Source organism: Danaus plexippus, chromosome 4 (genome assembly GCF_018135715.1).
Source record: "Danaus plexippus chromosome 4, MEX_DaPlex, whole genome shotgun sequence".
In the NCBI taxonomy this organism is placed as follows: domain Eukaryota; kingdom Metazoa; phylum Arthropoda; class Insecta; order Lepidoptera; family Nymphalidae; genus Danaus; species Danaus plexippus.
In genome coordinates this window covers 3,346,127-3,365,552 of record NC_083538.1, presented here as the reverse complement: position 1 = coordinate 3,365,552, position 19,426 = coordinate 3,346,127, and the positions used below count along the sequence as shown (strand labels likewise).

The 19,426-nt window shown below is 36.6% G+C and overlaps 2 protein-coding genes across 2 annotated transcripts in view; both read right to left on the bottom strand.

Moving 5' to 3' along the window:
* Nucleotides 1-298: 298 nt before the first annotated feature.
* Nucleotides 299-2,076, bottom strand: LOC133319556 (uncharacterized). Its single transcript, XM_061524576.1, has 3 exons — nucleotides 1,072-2,076; nucleotides 474-590; nucleotides 299-363 (listed from the first exon to the last, which is right to left on the bottom strand). Exons 1-3 carry the CDS (start codon nucleotides 1,901-1,903, stop codon nucleotides 299-301), a joined length of 1,014 nt encoding a protein of 337 aa, XP_061380560.1. The 5' UTR covers nucleotides 1,904-2,076.
* A 1,182-nt stretch (nucleotides 2,077-3,258) lies between these two features.
* Nucleotides 3,259-19,426, bottom strand: part of LOC116768601 (hemicentin-2) — a 46,216-nt gene continuing 30,048 nt past the window's right edge. Inside the window, exons 4-12 of the mRNA XM_032659347.2 lie at nucleotides 18,438-18,634; nucleotides 11,725-12,879; nucleotides 10,559-11,121; nucleotides 9,836-10,027; nucleotides 9,324-9,507; nucleotides 8,864-9,214; nucleotides 8,499-8,655; nucleotides 7,954-8,234; nucleotides 3,259-7,100 (exon numbers count right to left, since the gene is read on the bottom strand). Of these exons, the coding sequence (XP_032515238.2) occupies nucleotides 6,946-7,100; nucleotides 7,954-8,234; nucleotides 8,499-8,655; nucleotides 8,864-9,214; nucleotides 9,324-9,507; nucleotides 9,836-10,027; nucleotides 10,559-11,121; nucleotides 11,725-12,879; nucleotides 18,438-18,634 (3,235 nt within the window). The 3' untranslated portion in view covers nucleotides 3,259-6,945. The remainder of the gene's footprint in view (nucleotides 7,101-7,953; nucleotides 8,235-8,498; nucleotides 8,656-8,863; nucleotides 9,215-9,323; nucleotides 9,508-9,835; nucleotides 10,028-10,558; nucleotides 11,122-11,724; nucleotides 12,880-18,437; nucleotides 18,635-19,426) is intronic.

Sequence of the window (19,426 nt, the reverse complement as noted above, 5' to 3'; positions counted from 1 at the left end):
AAGAGATGGTAAGGATATACATTAAAGAAATTCTTTAAGGTAATTAAATTAAAATTTTGATATAAAATGTTATGTATTAAATAAGATTAATTCTTCGATTATGTGTCCTAGCTATAAAGAATTATTATAATTATAAATAATTTATTTCCATTAGTTTAACCTTTATTATTTTTTAACATAAAATGATGATAATTTGGAACATAAGTCGAAAAATTGTTTATTCATTCCAAGAGGCAAATTTATAACAATAACTGAATAATATATTCAGTAATATAATTTTTGGAAAAAAAAAATGTGTTCAAAATGTGTCCAGCAATTTAGAAATTTCGTCATCATGCAGAGTTTTAATTTTAGTATAGGTACCTGCATAGTTAAAATTAACGCGTTATGACATCCTAAAACTTTTAAAAGAAGATAAAAACAAACCTTCAAACTTTTGGTATAGTTGGAAATCAAGTTTCTCCGGTACGAACTTGGGACGTACGACCCTCGACTCTGTGTGCTTATCGAGGGTGAGAGATGCAACTTTTCGTAAAACATTTGAATCGGGGACCGCTCCATCACTGACACTGGAATGACGCTTTTCTTATCTAGAAAGCCAAAATTATTATTTTTAATGAATGTAAATTAGACGACGATAACACTAAGAAAGTAAATATGTAATGTTCACAATCTTGAAGATACAAATCTAGTACTTTTTCAGCATATCAGTACATACAATAAAAAATACAATTCTTCGGAGGCAACGGAACGGGTCCTATTTATAACAGTATACTTAAAATAATATTAATATTTACAATAATATAAACAAAATAAGGCTACTGAATTTTTAATATTAAATTTTATTTAATTTTAACAGTAAAATATGTTAATCTGGGTTAAAATTTATGTTATAACAGTAAAGAAAGAGATTTTATTGAAATCTTATTATAATATATTACTTATATTTATAATAGGAGCCTCGCAAAATGAAAAGGAATGAAAGCGGTTCTATAATTAGTTAAGTGAACGCTTCGTGTTAATGATATTATAATTGCACGTATTTTAATAATAAGATATTCAATATCATACCATCATCCAGAATATTAAGAGAGGTATCTGCGACCGGTGGAAGCTCCACTTTCCTGTGCCTGGATATAGTAAATGAGGTCTGTCCCGGACAAGCTTTCAACCGGTTCTCCAGAAATTCATGATTACACTCATGATCCTTATGCGGTAAGGTTTCCTCCTTTGACTTCGATAAAATGCCACCCATAACAGTTTCATTATTATCTCTATCACTAATCTCATCGGAAATGTCAAGTTTTTCTTCTTTTTCTATGCTGTCATGAAATGACAGCGGGGTGGCAGTATCATCGTGAGGCATAGTTGTCTGTCCGGCTTCGACTGCCAAGGTCACCTGTTGCGCATCGATGCATGGAGCGAGGTTCGTGACGAGCGGTTCTTCGGGAGCGCTGTCGCTCTCGGCGGAGTAATAACACTGGTTGACTTCTACGGCGAGCGGCGTTAAAGGGTCCGTGAATACTGAGTCCGAGGAGGATTTCTCGGCGGGTGAGACGGCGTGTGAGTGGTCGCGGGTCGGTGACCGCTGGGAGTACTCGCACCTGGTCACCGTTACCTCCGACTGCACACTAGTTCCCGCCCCCCCCTCGCCAGTCGATGTTTTGAACACGCACTCGACCGTGTCGTTATCAGATGCCTCAATAGTTTCATTGTTATCGGATTCTGATGTTTTATCGAACTCTTTATCTGGAGTTTCTCGCCTTCCGATGCTCTTTTTACGAGCATTTTTCTTAGTTTCTTTACCGGAACTTTTTCTGTTTAAATTTCTTATAAAATGTTTACCTTTGGCTGGTGACTTTCCGGTTTTATGTTGTTTTTCACCTGCTTGTGTATTGCCCATTTTTGTTTTGTTATTTGAAATGTATTATATAAAAATGTTATAGTGTATGATTTTATAGTTTTTGTATTTATCAATGATAGATTCTACCGACACTTCATCTTCAATTAATCTAAATCACACAGCGTTCTAATCCTCTGTAGGTACATCTAGTCAAAAAACGCGCATCTGCGCATTAAAGGTCGTATCTAAAATCAATAACTTAAGTCGGTTTCACGACAAAATATTCCTTTGTGGAATATCTCTAAATATTAATTAATGAAATGTAAATTTAATAAGATATATTATATTACTTTTAAAAAATATGTTCGAATTAAATTTCAATGACGAATGTTTTATAAGATTCCAAAAGATGGCGTTCTTGCCAGATAGGTCTTAAAAAGACAATTGAACAAAAATTAAAGTTATAACTTAACCGTGATAAATTTAAAGGGACGAATATATGAGGCAGTCGTTATATTTATGCAATACTATAATATAGCTAAACTCTTTTCACTTTAAAGTTATTTAAACATTAATCACATCAGTAAATTATATCGATAGTTCAGCAGAGCAGTATTCGTAATCGACTTGCTGAGTAAACTGAAAGTGTTTGAATCCCTTTGTAAATTTTCAATGTACTAGTTTGTCTCTCACACAAACATTTTAATTTTCCTCATTATTGAGGAATTAAACCTCATAATTAGGTTTTAATTGTGTTTTCATACTACTCCCACTGTTTTCGTTTTGTGAAGTTAAAAAATAGATGTGGCTATCAATCTGCAGCGCCATCTGTAGTCTGTCGCGTGACTTCATATAAAATATACAATTCTGATGTATGAAGTGTATAACTGTGAATAAAATAAACTAAGTGGAATAAAGTATTATTTTTTATAACCACAGTACTTTTACTGTAAATTAGTTTATTAAAAATTCACTTCCCACGCAAACCAATATCATATCATTTCTCACATATTTTGCTTTAAAATTGGGGTTGGGTGAGTTTTGTATTACAGTAAATAAAACTCTGTTACATGTAAGAAGCCTCGGAGAATAATATTAATATTTTCTGATTGTAATAAGTACAAAAAATAAAGGAACACTCATGCGTTGATAAAGGAGATAAGATCAATGTCATATAGAATAAAGGGGAGATATCTTCATAAGACGTATTTATTATTACGAAATGTTCAAAGTGACGGATCTAGAGGTTGCAAGGTAGAATTATAGAGATGCACAAATGTCTCACTACTAAAACAATTTCTCTTTAGTATAGTATGCAACACAGTCATAGGATGAGGCATAAATCAATAAATAATAATTAAAAGTAGCAAAATATTAAAAAAAAAACAAGGTGAATTGAAAAAAAAAAGACTACAAAAGCTTTAGCGCCATTTACTTAATTCTAGCAAAGATTCTTACAATAATTATGTTTTACAGTCTTACACTTATTAAATATTTTTAATTGAAACTAGTTTGTATCCCCTACAATGATACCCATAACATTGATTACACTTTTCGAACTCATCTTTTTTTAAGTGTACTGAGAAAAAAAACAGCGGAATGATTTTAGAATTGCCAGAATACAATAAATGATTTATGACTCTGTATGGAGAAAACAACAATTTATTTATATATAAGTAGAGCAATAGGTTTAATATAAAAAAAAAAATAAGCCATAAGTTGTAAATAATAAAAGTAAAAAAAAAAATCTAATTTAAGTACATTAGAAACAACTGTCACTTTAAATTATTATTATTTATTTAACTTGAATTAATCGGACACAGTCGAAAGTATTACTTACAATTAGTAAATATTGCCACATAGTCTGTGGTTCCGTCTGTTAAACACCAATATTTGGCACTCCCGTCTTGTGGGTGTTAACGTACTAAACATCTAGCAGCTTATGTGAAATTCATTGTATTACAATAAACGCATAGTTAACTTCAATAAACATTAATGTGTAATGTTACTTGTATGTAATATATATCATACATTTCGGATTTTACTATACAAAATGTTAATGACATTGCAAGTAGTGCTCTACCACCTTGAAAATGTTAATTTTACAGGTAGACCGTAGAGCCTAGCTGTAGTCAAGGTACTGCAGCGACAACATGGGCTGGCTCGACCGGGGAAGTATCACCCTCTCACAGAAGATCGGCGTGAAGTAGCCTTCAATGGCTGCGTTTCGTCCGATGAGTGAGAGAGACCGTTGCACTTTCCCTTTCCCCACCCTTTCCTCTCCCTCTAACACTATCAAGGTCGGCAAAGCATCTACAATATCAACAACACGGTGCCTATCTGCCAACAAAAGGGCCGTCTGCTCATTTGCCACCTTTGAAATAATATACAAAGTCGAACGGACGGGAGTAAAAACTCCTCGGACAAAGAAAAAATAATCAATCATCTTTAACTAAGCTTTGTTGAATTACAATCCCTGTATTTAAGAAATAGAAATGTGTAAAAAACATTACACATAACAGATTATATAAACATATATGTAATAATGCCTTATTTCATAATATAACCAGAATTGTGATTTAAGTTCGACCTGATATAACTCCGCTCCATAACAACAGTCTAAACTTATCCTAACAACTTAAAAAATATTTGATAAGTAATATCTTAATATAATCGTGTAGTTACGAAGCAAATTAAAAATTATCATGATTTACATAGAGATGTATTCTTAATGAGGTGCTGACATCGCTGTTCCGGTTACACACGTAATATTAAAGCACCCCATATATCATTATGTACACTGTGACCGCCAACCGGTTATTAACGTGTTAAAAATATGTCACATTAAAAAAAATCTCCAAGTCAATAATTTTATCTAAAAACATCTGCATAGCATATTAAGTCCCTCGATTAAGTCACATCTAAACTATCAATTAGTTATGGCAATGCATCTTATCTTCAATGAGTCATGCATGAACATTTTTGCATTAATTAATTATTTACATAATTCCCTTAAAGCTATTCATTAATTAAATTCGTTATAAATGTGTCCTAAAATTTACGCAAGATTTAGATATTAACGCTATCTACAGATATCTATAGACAAATGTGTGCAGTCGCGCACGGAGCAAGTTTCCTTTCGCCATGCTCGAACACATTTTTTTTAAGGATGTATTACGTCCTAGGTTCACACAAACAAGAAGCAAATGTAGCGCTGTATTAAACCTTGTGGCACATTCATACATAGTGTCTCAAAAAAATATTGACAATTTATATTTCATATGCAATAAAAGACCGAGGGCTCTCACCACGATACCAGTGAAGATTATTTACCAACATGCAGTAAGTAACTTGGCACTGAATGTTTGTAAATAAAAGGGTAAAAGATCCAATTTTATTGAAATTCTTGTCGCGTAAATTTTAGGACGTCTCATAATTGAACCTGAGCTAGTGTGTTTTCGTTGCAACAGTTCCTTAAAAACATATTTTTCGAAATCTGTATTGAAACCAGCACACTGGCGACCTCCGTCCGATACAAAGAATACATATCGCACCTCACCACACTCAGAGTTCGTGGGGAACGTCTAGAATAAGTCATGTTAGTAACAATTCATACACGCTTCACATGACTGTTCCCCAGAAACTCTGCACGAGGACAACTAACGCACATACAATACAGAGTAAACGATACAACTTAAAAGGAATCTAATTAAAAATCATTTTAAATAATTTTCTAAACCGACTAAATCGCATCAAAATAACATATCGAATCAAACGATGGCACGAGTCGAGAAAACCTAAGAGAATCTACGAAGGTTCAATAGCGGAGATTTGTTAGCGATGCTAATGTTCAGAAAGAAAGTCCGTTCAAGGACAGACACGAGTCAGAGTCTTAACACTAACCGGCGCGGGTCTCCATCGGACACACGCCTAGCACGCTCACCTCGACGCATCTATTAACAGTCTTGTATCGTAACGTAATAAGCTCGCCGTAACCTAACATCAACGACACGAAATAGTATAGGATATGTGTATAGCGCTTACAATACATTGATATACGAGTGATTACAAGTACACGCGGAATATCGGAGATTACTCGAGAGATTACACTTAAACACAGACTCGGTTACATACATAACACTTGTTACAGTAATATTGTAAGTAACGTGTTTCCAAATGACATTCTTATAGAAGAAAAATAATAATATGTAATTTAAAAATTGTGATGAATTTCTTATTCATAGATAATAATATATATTACATAGAGAGAGTGCATGACGTTGGACACTGAAGACAGTCTCATGAAAATGAGTTTGAAATTGTAAATTTATTGAAACAGCCAGCATCTAATTCAGACCTTACTGTCATTGGAAACGAAAAGAATGACCTCCCTACAAGCAAAATTAATGTTATAAAAAAAAAAATATCAAATGATCATCATCAAAATATAAAATGGAATCCTAACCTATTAAAAATCAGTTCGATTAATATAAATATTACGATTATCATAAGCGACAGCGGACGAGTCAACACTGCGTTGTGTCGACCTTCGCACCAGCTGCGTGTATATACATTGTGAGAGATAAAATATACCTTAACACGTTTATAATAGAGATAACATTTCACTGTACATATTTTTATATATTGCATTGAGTTTTAGAATTAATTAAGTAATCGCTACTGATGTCAGTGACACAGTAAGGGATAGGTTAGACAAATTGAGATATGTTTTATAGAGTTTTTCAAGTAATTAAGAAAATTACGTCGATTAGACCCAAGGTGGGACAAACGAACATTGATTTTGGAGAAATCAATAAGTTTTTAGTGATTCCAATGCAAAGTAAAATGTATATAATAACAACACACGTATAGACTAACATTGTGTAAATAATATCCTCGTCATACATATTATTCTCGGTGGTTATTGGATATGCCGATAAATTTTCAATTAACAATCAAATTTAAGTAAATAGAGATCGGAACGAGTGTTAGTCGCGACTTATACTATCATTAGAGTTAGATGACGTGCAAATATGTCGATTGTCGATAGACACGAGTGCGAAGGCGGGTCCGCACGACGCTGGCGTCTCGTGACACGGCTTTCACACGATGATCTCTCTGATGACCCGGCGGGCGCGCGAGTTGGGTGTGGAGTACCCGGACTCCAGGGACTCGTCGTAGCTGAGGGACAGCGCCGGCTTGTCGTCCGCCGCCTCGGGGAACTCCGGCAGACCGCTCACTTCGTGGTACGGGGACTCTGGAATATATTTAGAACGGAATTTACAAACTGCAACAGACAAAGAATCTTGGTACGAGGGTCTTGCTGCTCGATATGTGGAAGACAGGAATTTCTACGAGCAGCCTGTTGTTCGTAAAACAGAGAAACTGTAGTTTACAGAAATTTTGGGTTTCTCTATTTATTTTATTCACAAAACGCTTGCTTCCCTTAGTGAAACAGAGAATAACGCCCCGACTACATGACTCGAGTGTCTGTGGCAAAGTTAAAGGACACGAGACGAACTCTGTGGAGCTGTGGCTTCGGAGCGTCACGAACAGAAATCTATAAATTTTGAACTGAACTTAACGAGGAAACTTTGCGTGTCAGTGAACGAAGATAGCTATGTTTGTAGTATACAGACATCTAAAAGAAAATTTAAAATAATTTATAAACAATAAATGTAATGAGATCTAAGATTTTCGCGAGTATTCATTTAAATAAAACTAGTATTATTCGGATTTACTACGCGGATTTTATTATTAAATAATATTATTAAATAATAAAATCCGCGTAGTAAATCCGAATAATACTAGTTTTATTTAAATAAATGTAAGAAAACTATGTATCATTATAGTGCCTTACGAAGGGAATAATAACAAATACAATTTCTGAATGTCTCAACATTTCAAACACAATATTTACTCTAGATGTTATTAGTATTAGTGAGCAATGTGTTCTTACATCACACCACCAAACAATGTCTCTGCCTCGTACATTTCAAGCAGCCTAAGGGTAAACTATTTTTTTTATTACATGCCATTAATCAATGTAATCTCATGCACTAAAATGGTCTCCTACTATTTGTTATGCTCGTACACTTTTTTCGACTCACCGATATGTTGATCCATCCGTTTCTTGGGCTTGTGAACGGAGGCGTAGGGGTCCGAGCAGTAGTCTTGTCTGGATGGGTTCTGGGAGTTGCGAGCGTAATCCGAGCCCGGGCCGTGGGACGAGTGCGGCGCTAGTGGCGCGTGTTGGCCGTGGGGTGCCAGCTGGCCGTGCTGGCCGTGCTGGCCGAGCTGCCCGTGCTGGCCGTGCGGTGCCAGCGGCAGCGGCGGATAGGGCGCGTAGTCATCGATGGTGCCGTAGCCGCCGTGTCTGATCGGGTCGTAGCTAAATATAATGTTTACAATCGGTCAAACATCAGCTCCGACGACATCATCATTATTACGACTCTTTGGAATCACCGACCGCATATAAAGAATTATATAACGTTGCTTTAAGACAGCGGATTCCTTGTTAATATAAGAAAAGCAACATCAATCTCAAGAGAGAAAACCGCTTGGGACGTGTCTAACTTTACATGCGATTAACAACGATGTTATATAGATATATATTAAGAAATCCTTAGCGAGTAGGTAGTCTGAGTGGACCGACCCATAGTTGCTCTGCCTGTCGGAGGTCATGATGGGGTGACACATGCCCGAGGAGTTGTTGGCGGCGACCATCTTCAGCTGCCACAGCGAGTCCTGGGAGTTGACGCTGCCGCCGTTGTTGCTGTTGGCGTAATTGTTCTCTAGATACTGGATGTTCCCTGTTGACAAAGTCGTATCAATTATACACTATGTGCATGACCGTGTCTCGGGGCCTGAGCTCGAATTCGTGAAACTCTTTACCGTCTAGTCCTTCGAGTGCGTGAATGGAAAAATCATATTATTTTTAAACTGATATTTAGCCTGCACGTAGATTGATGATTTAGCAATGTTATATGATATAAAAAGCGTGTATGTGTGTGTGCTTACAGTCTGTGGGCGGTATGTCCTGAGCGGGCATGTGGTAGCCGTATGGTTGCGAGGAGTACTTCGAGTCTTCCATGATCGATGGCACGTCCATGGAACTCTCCAGAGCCTTGTTTTCCATGCCGGTGGTGGGGTAGTAGGGCGGGGGAGGATGGTTCCTGGGCGAGTCGACGGGCGATCGTTTGGCCTCTACGACATAATTTTTGGACGAGCCCTTGTTTTTCTCCTTACATTTACATCGACAGTACAAGCCGAAGAGTATGAAACCCATGACGATCAGCACGCAGGATATGATCAGCGCTATCATGGTGCCGGTGGTGAGGGCGACCGCTTCTTTGGTGATCGATGGACCGACTGTAACAAAAAGTTATATTCAACACTGCGGGACATTACGTTGAGTTTGAATTTAATTTGTCATTGTTTTCGGTTGTTATACAATACTGCCAGTAGCAGAGACACTCACTCTTAGCTTCAACATACTCGCTGCAGACGTTTTGGTTGTTCTGTAGGCACAGTTTCAGCCTGAGTCGTATGTTGGGGTCGTAAGAGTTCCTATCGGCTCGGCTGCCGACGGTCACTTGATCCAATGTCGTATCCTGTTCCGATGACACGACTCCCGACAGACGAAGAGGCATAGTTTCTATCACCTGCACGTCAATTAATACGTGTAACCCGATACAATATGCAATGATCGTAAATGTTGCGTTTTTAAATTGAGATATATGTAGTTTTTTGGTAGCTTCTCCAATTTTATTTTCAAATAATATTGACCAAATATGGAATAAATGTCAAGATTTAAATATGCAAATTTGTAAAAATATTTAAATATTTTTGGTTGAAAAATAAGACATTAGGACGAATTTAAAATATATTTTTGCACTTTAGCCTTCTTCAAGCGTCTCTACAATTTCTGAATGATGATTTCTGGTAACAGACAGAGGTGAGGTCAAATATATTAATATGTTATAATCTTACCTTCCATCCATCGGCAACCAAATTTTCGATAACTCCCATAAGCGGGAGACATGTAGGGCCCACTCTGAAGCCCACGACACTAGACCTGGGGTCATAAGATACCTGTTCCGGCGGTAATATCTTATCAACCCTCGTCGTCACCGAAATTTCATTGGAATAGTTACTCTGACCCTTAGTATTGACCGCCTTCACCTATCAAACATCCGCATATTACAATTACGACAATATTACATCGAACACATTCTAGCGGAAATTTACCTTGAATGCATACGTCACTCGCTGGTAGCGTTAATGATAAAAATGATTCAGATTATACATAATGTCATAAGATACTCAGTCGCGGGATCGGTCGTTACGGAAGGAAATAGCGGGAGGGTTCGAATATTGGGAGTTGTCCGGGCATGCTTACCGAGCTGGAGACATAAGGGACAAATCTGAGTGAAACAAGGAACATTTAGAGGTCTACAAAATTATAAGTGATCTAAAGCGTTAGGTTAATAGAAATCTTGACTATAAACTTGTTGGTTAGTTGTCATGATTAATGAAGGAAATGGATAGCGTTCGTGAAGATGATTGATGTCACTGTTTTAATAAACTCGTTACAGAGCCCTCGAGCGCCCCTACTAAGGTTTATATATCAAGCAATATTCAGCATACAAACCACAGCTATTCTATTAGGAAGAGTTTGTAGCCAGCCCAAGTGTGATATATTGGAGGCAATACCTTAAAGTAGTAGGAGTTGTGTTGCTCTAGCCTGGTGACGTTGCAGGGGTTCGCCCGGCCGCAGTCGTACTCCTTCCAGTCGAACTCGTCGGCGCCCTGCACCGCGCACGGCTCGCCATTGATGGATCTGACTCTTCGATACAGTACGAAGTACTTCGTACTGGACAGACCGCCGTTGAAACCCTCCTCCCACTTCAAGGTGACGTAGGTCGCGTCAACCTTCTGACTAGACAGGTTCTTGGGCGGTTCGGGCGCGCCCTTGGGCTGTAACCTGATCTGCGGCCGTATTCCGCCCAGCGTGTTCTTAACGTTGCAGTAGTAGTCGCCGTAGTCCTGTGACTTTATATTTCTAATGATGAGAACGCTCAAGTACGAGTCGTTTTCGTCGGTCGTCGTTATAATCTCGTAATGGCCGTCCGAGGACATCTGGAGCGGGGAGGGGTTCATGCTGTAGTACCACTGGAACTCGGGTTTGGGGTACGCCAACACTCGACACGATATCTCAGCGTTCTCCATCAAATCGTACGCCACCTTCCGCTGTTGTTTGATCGATAACGGCTCATCTGCAAACGTTCGTGGATATAGTTTTTGTTATTAAATGTATGAATACAATACACATAGCATCGACGTGACCCGCCCTGCATCAATTAATGCCGAGTTAATTAAAGCCTAATAAGCGCACTGCATCAGATGTATAAAAGTCAAATTAATTATTCATTAGTATCGAACTGAAGGCAAAAAAAAAAAAATTACTCCGACTGATTCCCGATGATGATTAATGTGAACTAAAACTTTAATTATTTAACTAGAGACGTTGTCTTGTCAGTTTTAATATAATGACTATGCTTGGATGATCAACGTTTCTAGCAAGCTGCACAAATGATATGTGAATTATATGTACAATAAAATTTTATTTCTTATCTCCAAAAATAATATGATGCGGTGTTTACGTAATATTAAGTTATTAAAGTTTTACGGAGCAACTATTTTTAGAGTACAACGTGTTCAGTGATGCGTGTTTTCTAGCATGCGCTATAACTTTGTTAACATATCAAATAACGCGGAGAAAGTTGTTAGCACCGGCAAGGGTGTAATTAGAGCAATATTAGTCCCGCTGATAACAGACAAAACAAATACCACGTTACGTATACGGCAGAATAACTTACGTTCAATACGTAGTTGCATCGACGATTCCACTTTCTTGACTTCGTTCTCAAAGGAGCAAGAATAGACACCTCTATCAGCAGGAAGCAGGTCGTCGCCGCTGGGCCTCGCCCTTCCGTGGAATCTGAGAACGCTCTGTATGTTGTAGACGGCGTTGCTGCTCTTATTAATTTCGGTCTTCACCTCGTACATGTTGGCGTCGGGTCGGATCTCCGAGTTGTCCTTGTACCATTTGACGCTAGGGAGAGGTTTGCCCAGAGCGACGCATGTGAGAGAGAAGTTCCTTTCACCTGAGTTTTTTATCATGTGAGGTTGCAGCTTTGACTGGAATCTAGGCGGCTGATACACTTCCAGGTTGACGGTGGCCAGCTCGCTGTGACCGAGCTCGTTCGTAGCTTGACAATGATACACGCCTTCGCTGCCCAGGTGAGCGCTGGGTATTGTATACTTGTTCCCCGTCGCCAACACCGTAGGTTTGATGTCAACCGTTTCTATCTCGCGGAACCAGCGATATTGCGGTACAGGCCAGCCGGGGGGCTTGGCGCTGCAGGTCAATGTAACCCCGGTACCTTCTTGGGCTATCGGATGGTCTGGACTTATGTAGGCTCGTCCGGGCTTATGTCTCACGAGCACAGCCACGGACGCCATGCCGGCTTTCTCCACTTTATTACCACTACTGGTAGCGATCACGTTCACGGCCCGACACACGTAAGTTCCGGCCATGTCGGCGTCGACTCGAGTCAGTACTAACGTATTCCCTTTCTGTCTGAAATCAGTTCGTCCTTCCTTGGTCCATTCGATGGATATAGGGTCGGGGTTGGAGGAGACTTCGCATCTTATTTCAACGTTGCCACCTTCTTCGGCTTCGTATGTTTTCGAATCGACTGTGACGCTGGGAGGATACAGGACGTCCAAGTATATCTCATTTTCTCCGGGCTGTCCGAGTCCGTTGTCAGCGCTGCAGATGTATTTGCCCGCGTCCTGTACGGTCACTCCTTGTATCAGATGTGTGAACGAGTTTGATATATATTTCCCATCTCGCGTCCACCTGACTGTGTTTACTTTAGGTTTGGCGTCAACCTTGCACACCATGTTAGCGTTCCCATCGATCTCGACTCGCAAAGGATTCTCGGGACCGACTTCAACGCGGGGGAAATCTGTTGAAAAAAAAAAAACCATTCAATTTTGTCAATTACTAAGCGATGTTATCTACAGAGCCTATTTTAATTAAAGTTAACATCAGTCAGTTTTGATATACATTTCTAAGCTAGCCATTGTTGTAGAAGCTCAAGACCTAATCCACGCAATATAAACAAAATATCTTAAGAGCGTATACACTGTACAAGCTCAAAAGTTATTACAGAATTGGATTGTAAATTAGTTTATGGCAAACATTCATCCGCCGTACAAACATCTTTCCAAGGAAACGGACGCAGCTTTGTAGCCTGGATACTGTTTACAGAACGTGTCCGAATTAGAACCGGCAGTATTCTTAAATGTTCATGATTCTCATTCAGGTCACCCAATTACAAATATTACCAGCATCTGGCATTCCCCGTCGATGATAGGACGGGAAGCAGGGGATTGCGTAAGATAAATATTTGTATCAGTTTTAGATGTACCGTATTATGAAATGCTTCATTTTACTTTTAACTTACGGGTCTATAGTGTATATGGGTCTATTTACTTTTAACTTACGGGTCTATAGCTGGCACTTAGTTTAAAAATGGCTCGCATGTCGCGTTCCGCTACAGCGGTTTAACTTTGAATTTATTTTTTGTTACAAGTCGTCGTTGCACCTGTAGTCTCTGCGAGGCCACTCACGACCCTCGCTCACTCCTCACACTTGACTGCATGCCGAATGCATTCGGATTCACGTAAATATTTCGTATCCACTTGACTTGTAATATTTTATTCAGTATTCATTTTGATATCACTGAACATACCGATTGATTATTGCGTAATATTTAAAAGGAGAGGTGCTTCCGATACGATGTCGATAATTTTAAATTGTAAGTCAGTTTCCATACGGCTGTCCTTTGCTATTTTTAGTTAATGCCATTCTAGCAGTGTAAGAGTGTAATAACTTCCAAAATAATGTAAATCATCTTTGGTCAATATTTTTCCGATTAAGTAACTACCTAATATCAGTATAATTGTTAAGTTTTTTTTTTTATTTAAAACAATTTTAATCCCTTCTTAGAAAACAGCAATTTCAATTAAAAAAACGCATTACAGATTTCGTAAAAATTTCCATAAAATATTTTAGCAGATGAACATTAGCTAAGAAGTTTTGTTCCATTTGCGAGTCGTCTCATGAGTTAAACTTAGAACAAAACAAAAACCATAACCAAAACGGTCTTGCAGTCTCCGTCCACAGATAACTTTCTGTGATCTGCGCGATTTGTATCGCAGATGACAGTAACTTTGGTTTCCTAATAATTACTAAGGTGTAGTTAGTTATAAATGAGCTATTGTTTCGGAAAGTTCGCAGTCGTTCGTAAATTTCAACTTTTGCTTAATAAATTCTAGTTATTTATCTATATACGTAACATTCCGCAGAGCACTAAAGAAGTCTTTGTACATAAAATGATTATTTTATTTTTATGGCGTTTCTCCTTTCGAAAACTGCTTAACAGATTCCGATGAAACTTGCAGTAATTAAGACATCAAAATAATATATAGGCATTAATTTACCCTTCATTCCCGAGGGTAACGTCATAATAGCTCTGTGGAGTATGAAGCCACGTGACACAGACTATATATTTCGCAGACGGTAGGTTAACATAATACCTAGTGCTTTAACACACCATACATACTCTCTGAGAGTAATTAATACATCCAAAGACAGAGTCGCAGAAAAAAATGTGTATGCTATAGATCTGTATTGTAATAATGTGGTTCATATTCAGGCTTAACCTCATGCAATACGACAAAGCGGTATATGATAATAGGCTATGTGTTGCGTCTGTATTAATACTTGATCTTTAATATCATCGCCTCCAGCACAGTAGCTGACAGGGCGTTTCAAATGCATACACAATCATACCATACAAGAGATACACACTAAACAAACGTTATGCGAGCACTAAAAGCTAAAGATCATACTCAACATAAGTACCAGACTTAAATTTAATAAATAAGTACCAGACTGAAATAAATTACATAACACCACTTACTCTAAACCAAAATAATAGTCTTATTTTAGAAAAAAAAACAAAAAAACTAATACTTAAATCTCCAGGTTTCTATTGTTATGTGACGAACAAACTTAGAAGATGTAAGGTAAGCGTTCAGCGTAGAACTGCGACACTCCCGGAGTTCTTTTACAAGGTATTTGCTTTCCTCGCATCAAATAGAGCACGAACAAAAGCTCTCATTTCAGACCCAGCAGATTTCTAACTTGTAATTCTGCTTACAATGTACACGTTATTTAAAGTAGCTACTTTCCATACTTCGATATAATCAGGTAACTTTTAAATTGTTTCGAAATTTACATCATTATAATACATATGTGTTGCTCTCAGATGAACGGAAACATACTTTATATGTTGTTAACTTTGTATTATAAATCATAATTTAGGTATTGCGACATGTGTTCGAGGAAAATATCATGATACCAGGGCATAAGCTGGTAAGAAAGAAATGTAAACGAAACATCCCGTACAAAAAGATTTCTACAGTTCATATGTGCGAGATCTCTAAATTAGTTTACTTTATAAAACACCTCGTCAGCCGAATCGCGGTCTTTGTCTTTAATTAGGACGACGACTATAAAATAAAATTATGTAGAACGCTTTAGATTTTAGAGAGAGCAAACGATCGCGAAACAATATTGACTAAGCATTGTATAATTAAAGCATTCCATTAGTGTGCTAGGAGAACATTATTTATTTTTTACGCTCGCCATCTTCAATTAGCTGATGTTTTAACATCCGATGAAACCGATGTAAGCTTCAACATTGAAAAACGAACATTTTAATCAGCACAACGCACATGTTAATATGAATTTTCATACATTACAATAGAGATAATGTTTGTTTGGAGCGAAAACGAGAATTTAATATTCCGATTTCTGCAAAGAATCTGATATTGTGGTATAAAATGAAACTTGGAATATTTTTAATGCGTTCGTTATTTTAACTTATATCAATATTGGAAATGTCAATATTCAGATGTTTAAGTGTGTGAAGACGCGTATCTTTTTAATGATCATTTAGTTTTGATAAGAAAAATGTATTAATTCATTTACAAGTAATTTGTGTTCCATTATTAAAAGGCTATGAATAAAGCACGATTATATTATTTTATATGAAGATGAAATTTGTTTTGTCGGTAATTTTAATAAATAGATATAAAATATTTAAAATTAAAGTAAATACATGCGTTATAAAAGTAAGACTTATCATAGGATCACTTTAGTATTGATTACATATGGATATAATTTAATATATATAATATTATAAAGGGTACTAGTATATATATACTTCTTAAGGAAGACTTAACACTCCTGGTACAAGAGCGTACTTGCCCTAATCAGGTCTAGTAACTAGATCCGACTTATCTGACGATGTTTATAGAGTAGTCCCTTCACATTCTTCGGTATTTGTCGACTCCTTGTGGATAGAAACACCGAAGCACGTGAAGGACTCAAACAAAAATATTGTCAGTGCAACAATAGAAAGAGATAGGGACAGCGGACAAAAAACATCGTAGTTGAGTGTGCAATACAATATGCCAATTGTCTGGGACGAGTTTGCATTTGCAGCATAAAAACTGATCGTTAAAATATACAATGATAATTAATATATTGAATAGTGTATTAAGTTACTGACTGTTCTCAAGAAAACCGGAATCTAACGCTGATTTCCATATTCATCTTTGAATGGACTTTAACGATCGAGCGGACAGACTACCTACCTGGAAGGGACTCGTCCACACTCTCCGGTTCATTAAATACTTTCATTGTTCTTGTCAAGAAATTTCGCTTAAAACAATGCTCTTTTCCCTAACAATCTCTCAAACATGTATTTCATATGGCACGTGTATTCGACGAATTGTTTTTTCATGATCACTCATCTCTTGTTTCCAGTGACATAACTTTTTTTTTTAATCCTACCAAAAAAATGCTTTACGCTTTTTTCTCTCTGCCTGTGTTTTTATTATTTCATTCTATTTAGATATATACATATGTATATGATGGTATATATTTGTGCATTTTTATTTTTTTGTTAATTTTTATACTGCGTGTTCATTTACGTCTTTAAATCATTTCTTTTACGATAGTCTTGTTTTTTTCTCTACGTTAAGGTGAACTCACTTATAGCACAAGGATGTAGAAAAATAACTTGAGATTTTAATAATTTGTTAGTGCAAAAGTTAGATAAATGTTACATATTATTACGTAGAAAATAGAAAGAGGATTTTTTTTTACATATTAATAGGAATATTGATTTAAACGTAAATGTCTACTACATAAAAATGCAATGAGTAAAATGAAAATAATCAAAATTTATACTAATTACTAATAAATAAAATTGATGCGTCTGTTTGTAATTCAAAATTAACAGCTTCTCACTAAAATAATAAAACGGTATATATTAATATTTTTTTTATGTCTGCCTATCTTTTTGTTCCCTCTAATCTCTATAATGGCTAGACCGATTTTAAAGGGAGTTCCACTCCCAAATAGGTAATGTCAATCAGAGTAACTTAGGCTATTTCTTGTCACCAAGTACGGATCTGATGAAAATCATCGAGAATTGTAGCGAAACGTCGCTAAGATGAAAACGCGTATCTCAACATTGATATAATATGCACGCAAAGCCGCAGGCAACAGCTGGTATTAAATATACTGTGTTTCATAAACAATTCATTATTTTACCAAAATATTATAATAGTGGTTCGAACTATTCGAATTTACTCCCTCACAATACGTCAGTGAGGTTTGACTGAGTGGCCAAAAAAAAAATCACTCGGATTATAATATGGTTAAAGAATTGTTGGAAATATATACGTATTTATAATTCTACGCTACGGTAATTTTCATTAGCAATCTGGCTCTGACCAATGGAATTCAACCCGTGTATGAGCTCTGTTTAAAACGAGAGCATTTTTCACATTCATTACTCAGAATCTCGATATCATTATTAAAAATCTGTTTAGGTAAAGCTATTTCCATTCTGTCGGCTTCGTCAGACACTACAACTACCAGGGCGGAGTACCAATGAATAAATATATAGTACATCTCGCAGGGTTCCAAAACGAGATGACAGTTCTATAGAGAAATTATAATTTGATTCACACTCATATATATATAAAGAGAGAGAGAGAGAAAGAGAGTGAGAAAGGGAGAGTTTCCGATATTATTTTCCTTAACATTATTATAGACGCAATAATAAGTATATGTTTACATAATTATAATATCAGCTTCTCACTGAATGCATTAGTTTTAAAATAACATTTTCAGCATTTAATTGTTCCGACTAATCTCTGTAACAGAGATACCCATTGCAACGGGATTTTCACAGTTACTGTTCACCAAATAAGGTTTAATTTATCCTGAGAAAAATGATTTATAGTTAAGAACTAATTATTATTATTCGGGGCGGACGAAGTTGGTCTCAGCTAGTTTCCTCTGTGATAATTACAACTTCCCATACACATGTACTATATGTAATCTAAATCTCTAACATACTTATGTTTATATACTCACAGTTAACACTAAGTTCAACAGTGGCCTCGAGCTGGTTCCCCTCCTTCATGGCCCTGTTCCTCACGACACAGCGGAACGTCGCTCCATTGTCGTCTCTATTTGGTTCCAACGTCAGTATTGATAACGTTGGCTCGAAGCGAGTCTTACCCGGTATGAGTTCAGCATCTAAGGGATGGATGGAACCATCTCGGTACCATCTGAAAGAAACACACTGATATATAAACACTATACAGCGGCCAGGCATCGCAGTTACACGTCCACTAAATACCCATACCACAAGTGACAAGATTAATTCGTAGAACTAAATACGTAGTTACGCGTTTTCTATTAAATTAATGTCTACATATTAAGATATAAAGTTATTATTTCAATGTAAAGCCCTTAACTGTTTTTTTTTTCATTTAAGAAACAAATGCTTTTTAAAACAGTGTCCAGGTGCGCTTGTTAACAATAAATAACATAAGGAAACTTGCACTGAAACGTTGAAAGTCAGCCTCTGCTATGTATATTTTAATATGGTATTGTGAGCAATAATTTTTTATTGTACATATAATTTGTTTTAAGAAACACAATCTTCACTGTACACACAATCCATGAATATCAAAACGTATATTCTATTTAAGATATACTCGTATATATTTACTCGGGATATTTTCTTTAGCCTACATTTCGATACAAACAAAAACAACTGTTAATCATAGTAACATACAAGATGTTATGTATGAAAAGTACATTTATATATATATATATATATTTATGCTTCAGTGAAATAAATAATCCGTTTATAATTGGCTCATACCGAGACTGCTTTCACACAAAGGGATCTAGACTGTAGGATGTGCAATGTCTTTATACAACGTGCTTCCTGCTATAATATCTACATGTAAGAATTATTGTAATGAATAAGTAATATAACGAACTTTTTAAAAAAATACTTTCTTTGTACGAAATTTGCAATGATAAACTCGTTTTAATATGAAGAGAATTTT

Coding starts and splice junctions, on each gene's coding strand:
- LOC133319556 (XM_061524576.1), bottom strand. CDS start 1,903: ATGGGCAATACACAAGCAGGTGAAAAACAACATAAAACCGGAAAGTCA. Junction 591..1,071: donor TCTTAATATTCTGGATGATG/GTATGATATTGA, acceptor TTGGCTTTCTAG/ATAAGAAAAGCGTCATTCCA. Junction 364..473: donor TCGAGGGTCGTACGTCCCAA/GTTCGTACCGGA, acceptor TTAACTATGCAG/GTACCTATACTAAAATTAAA.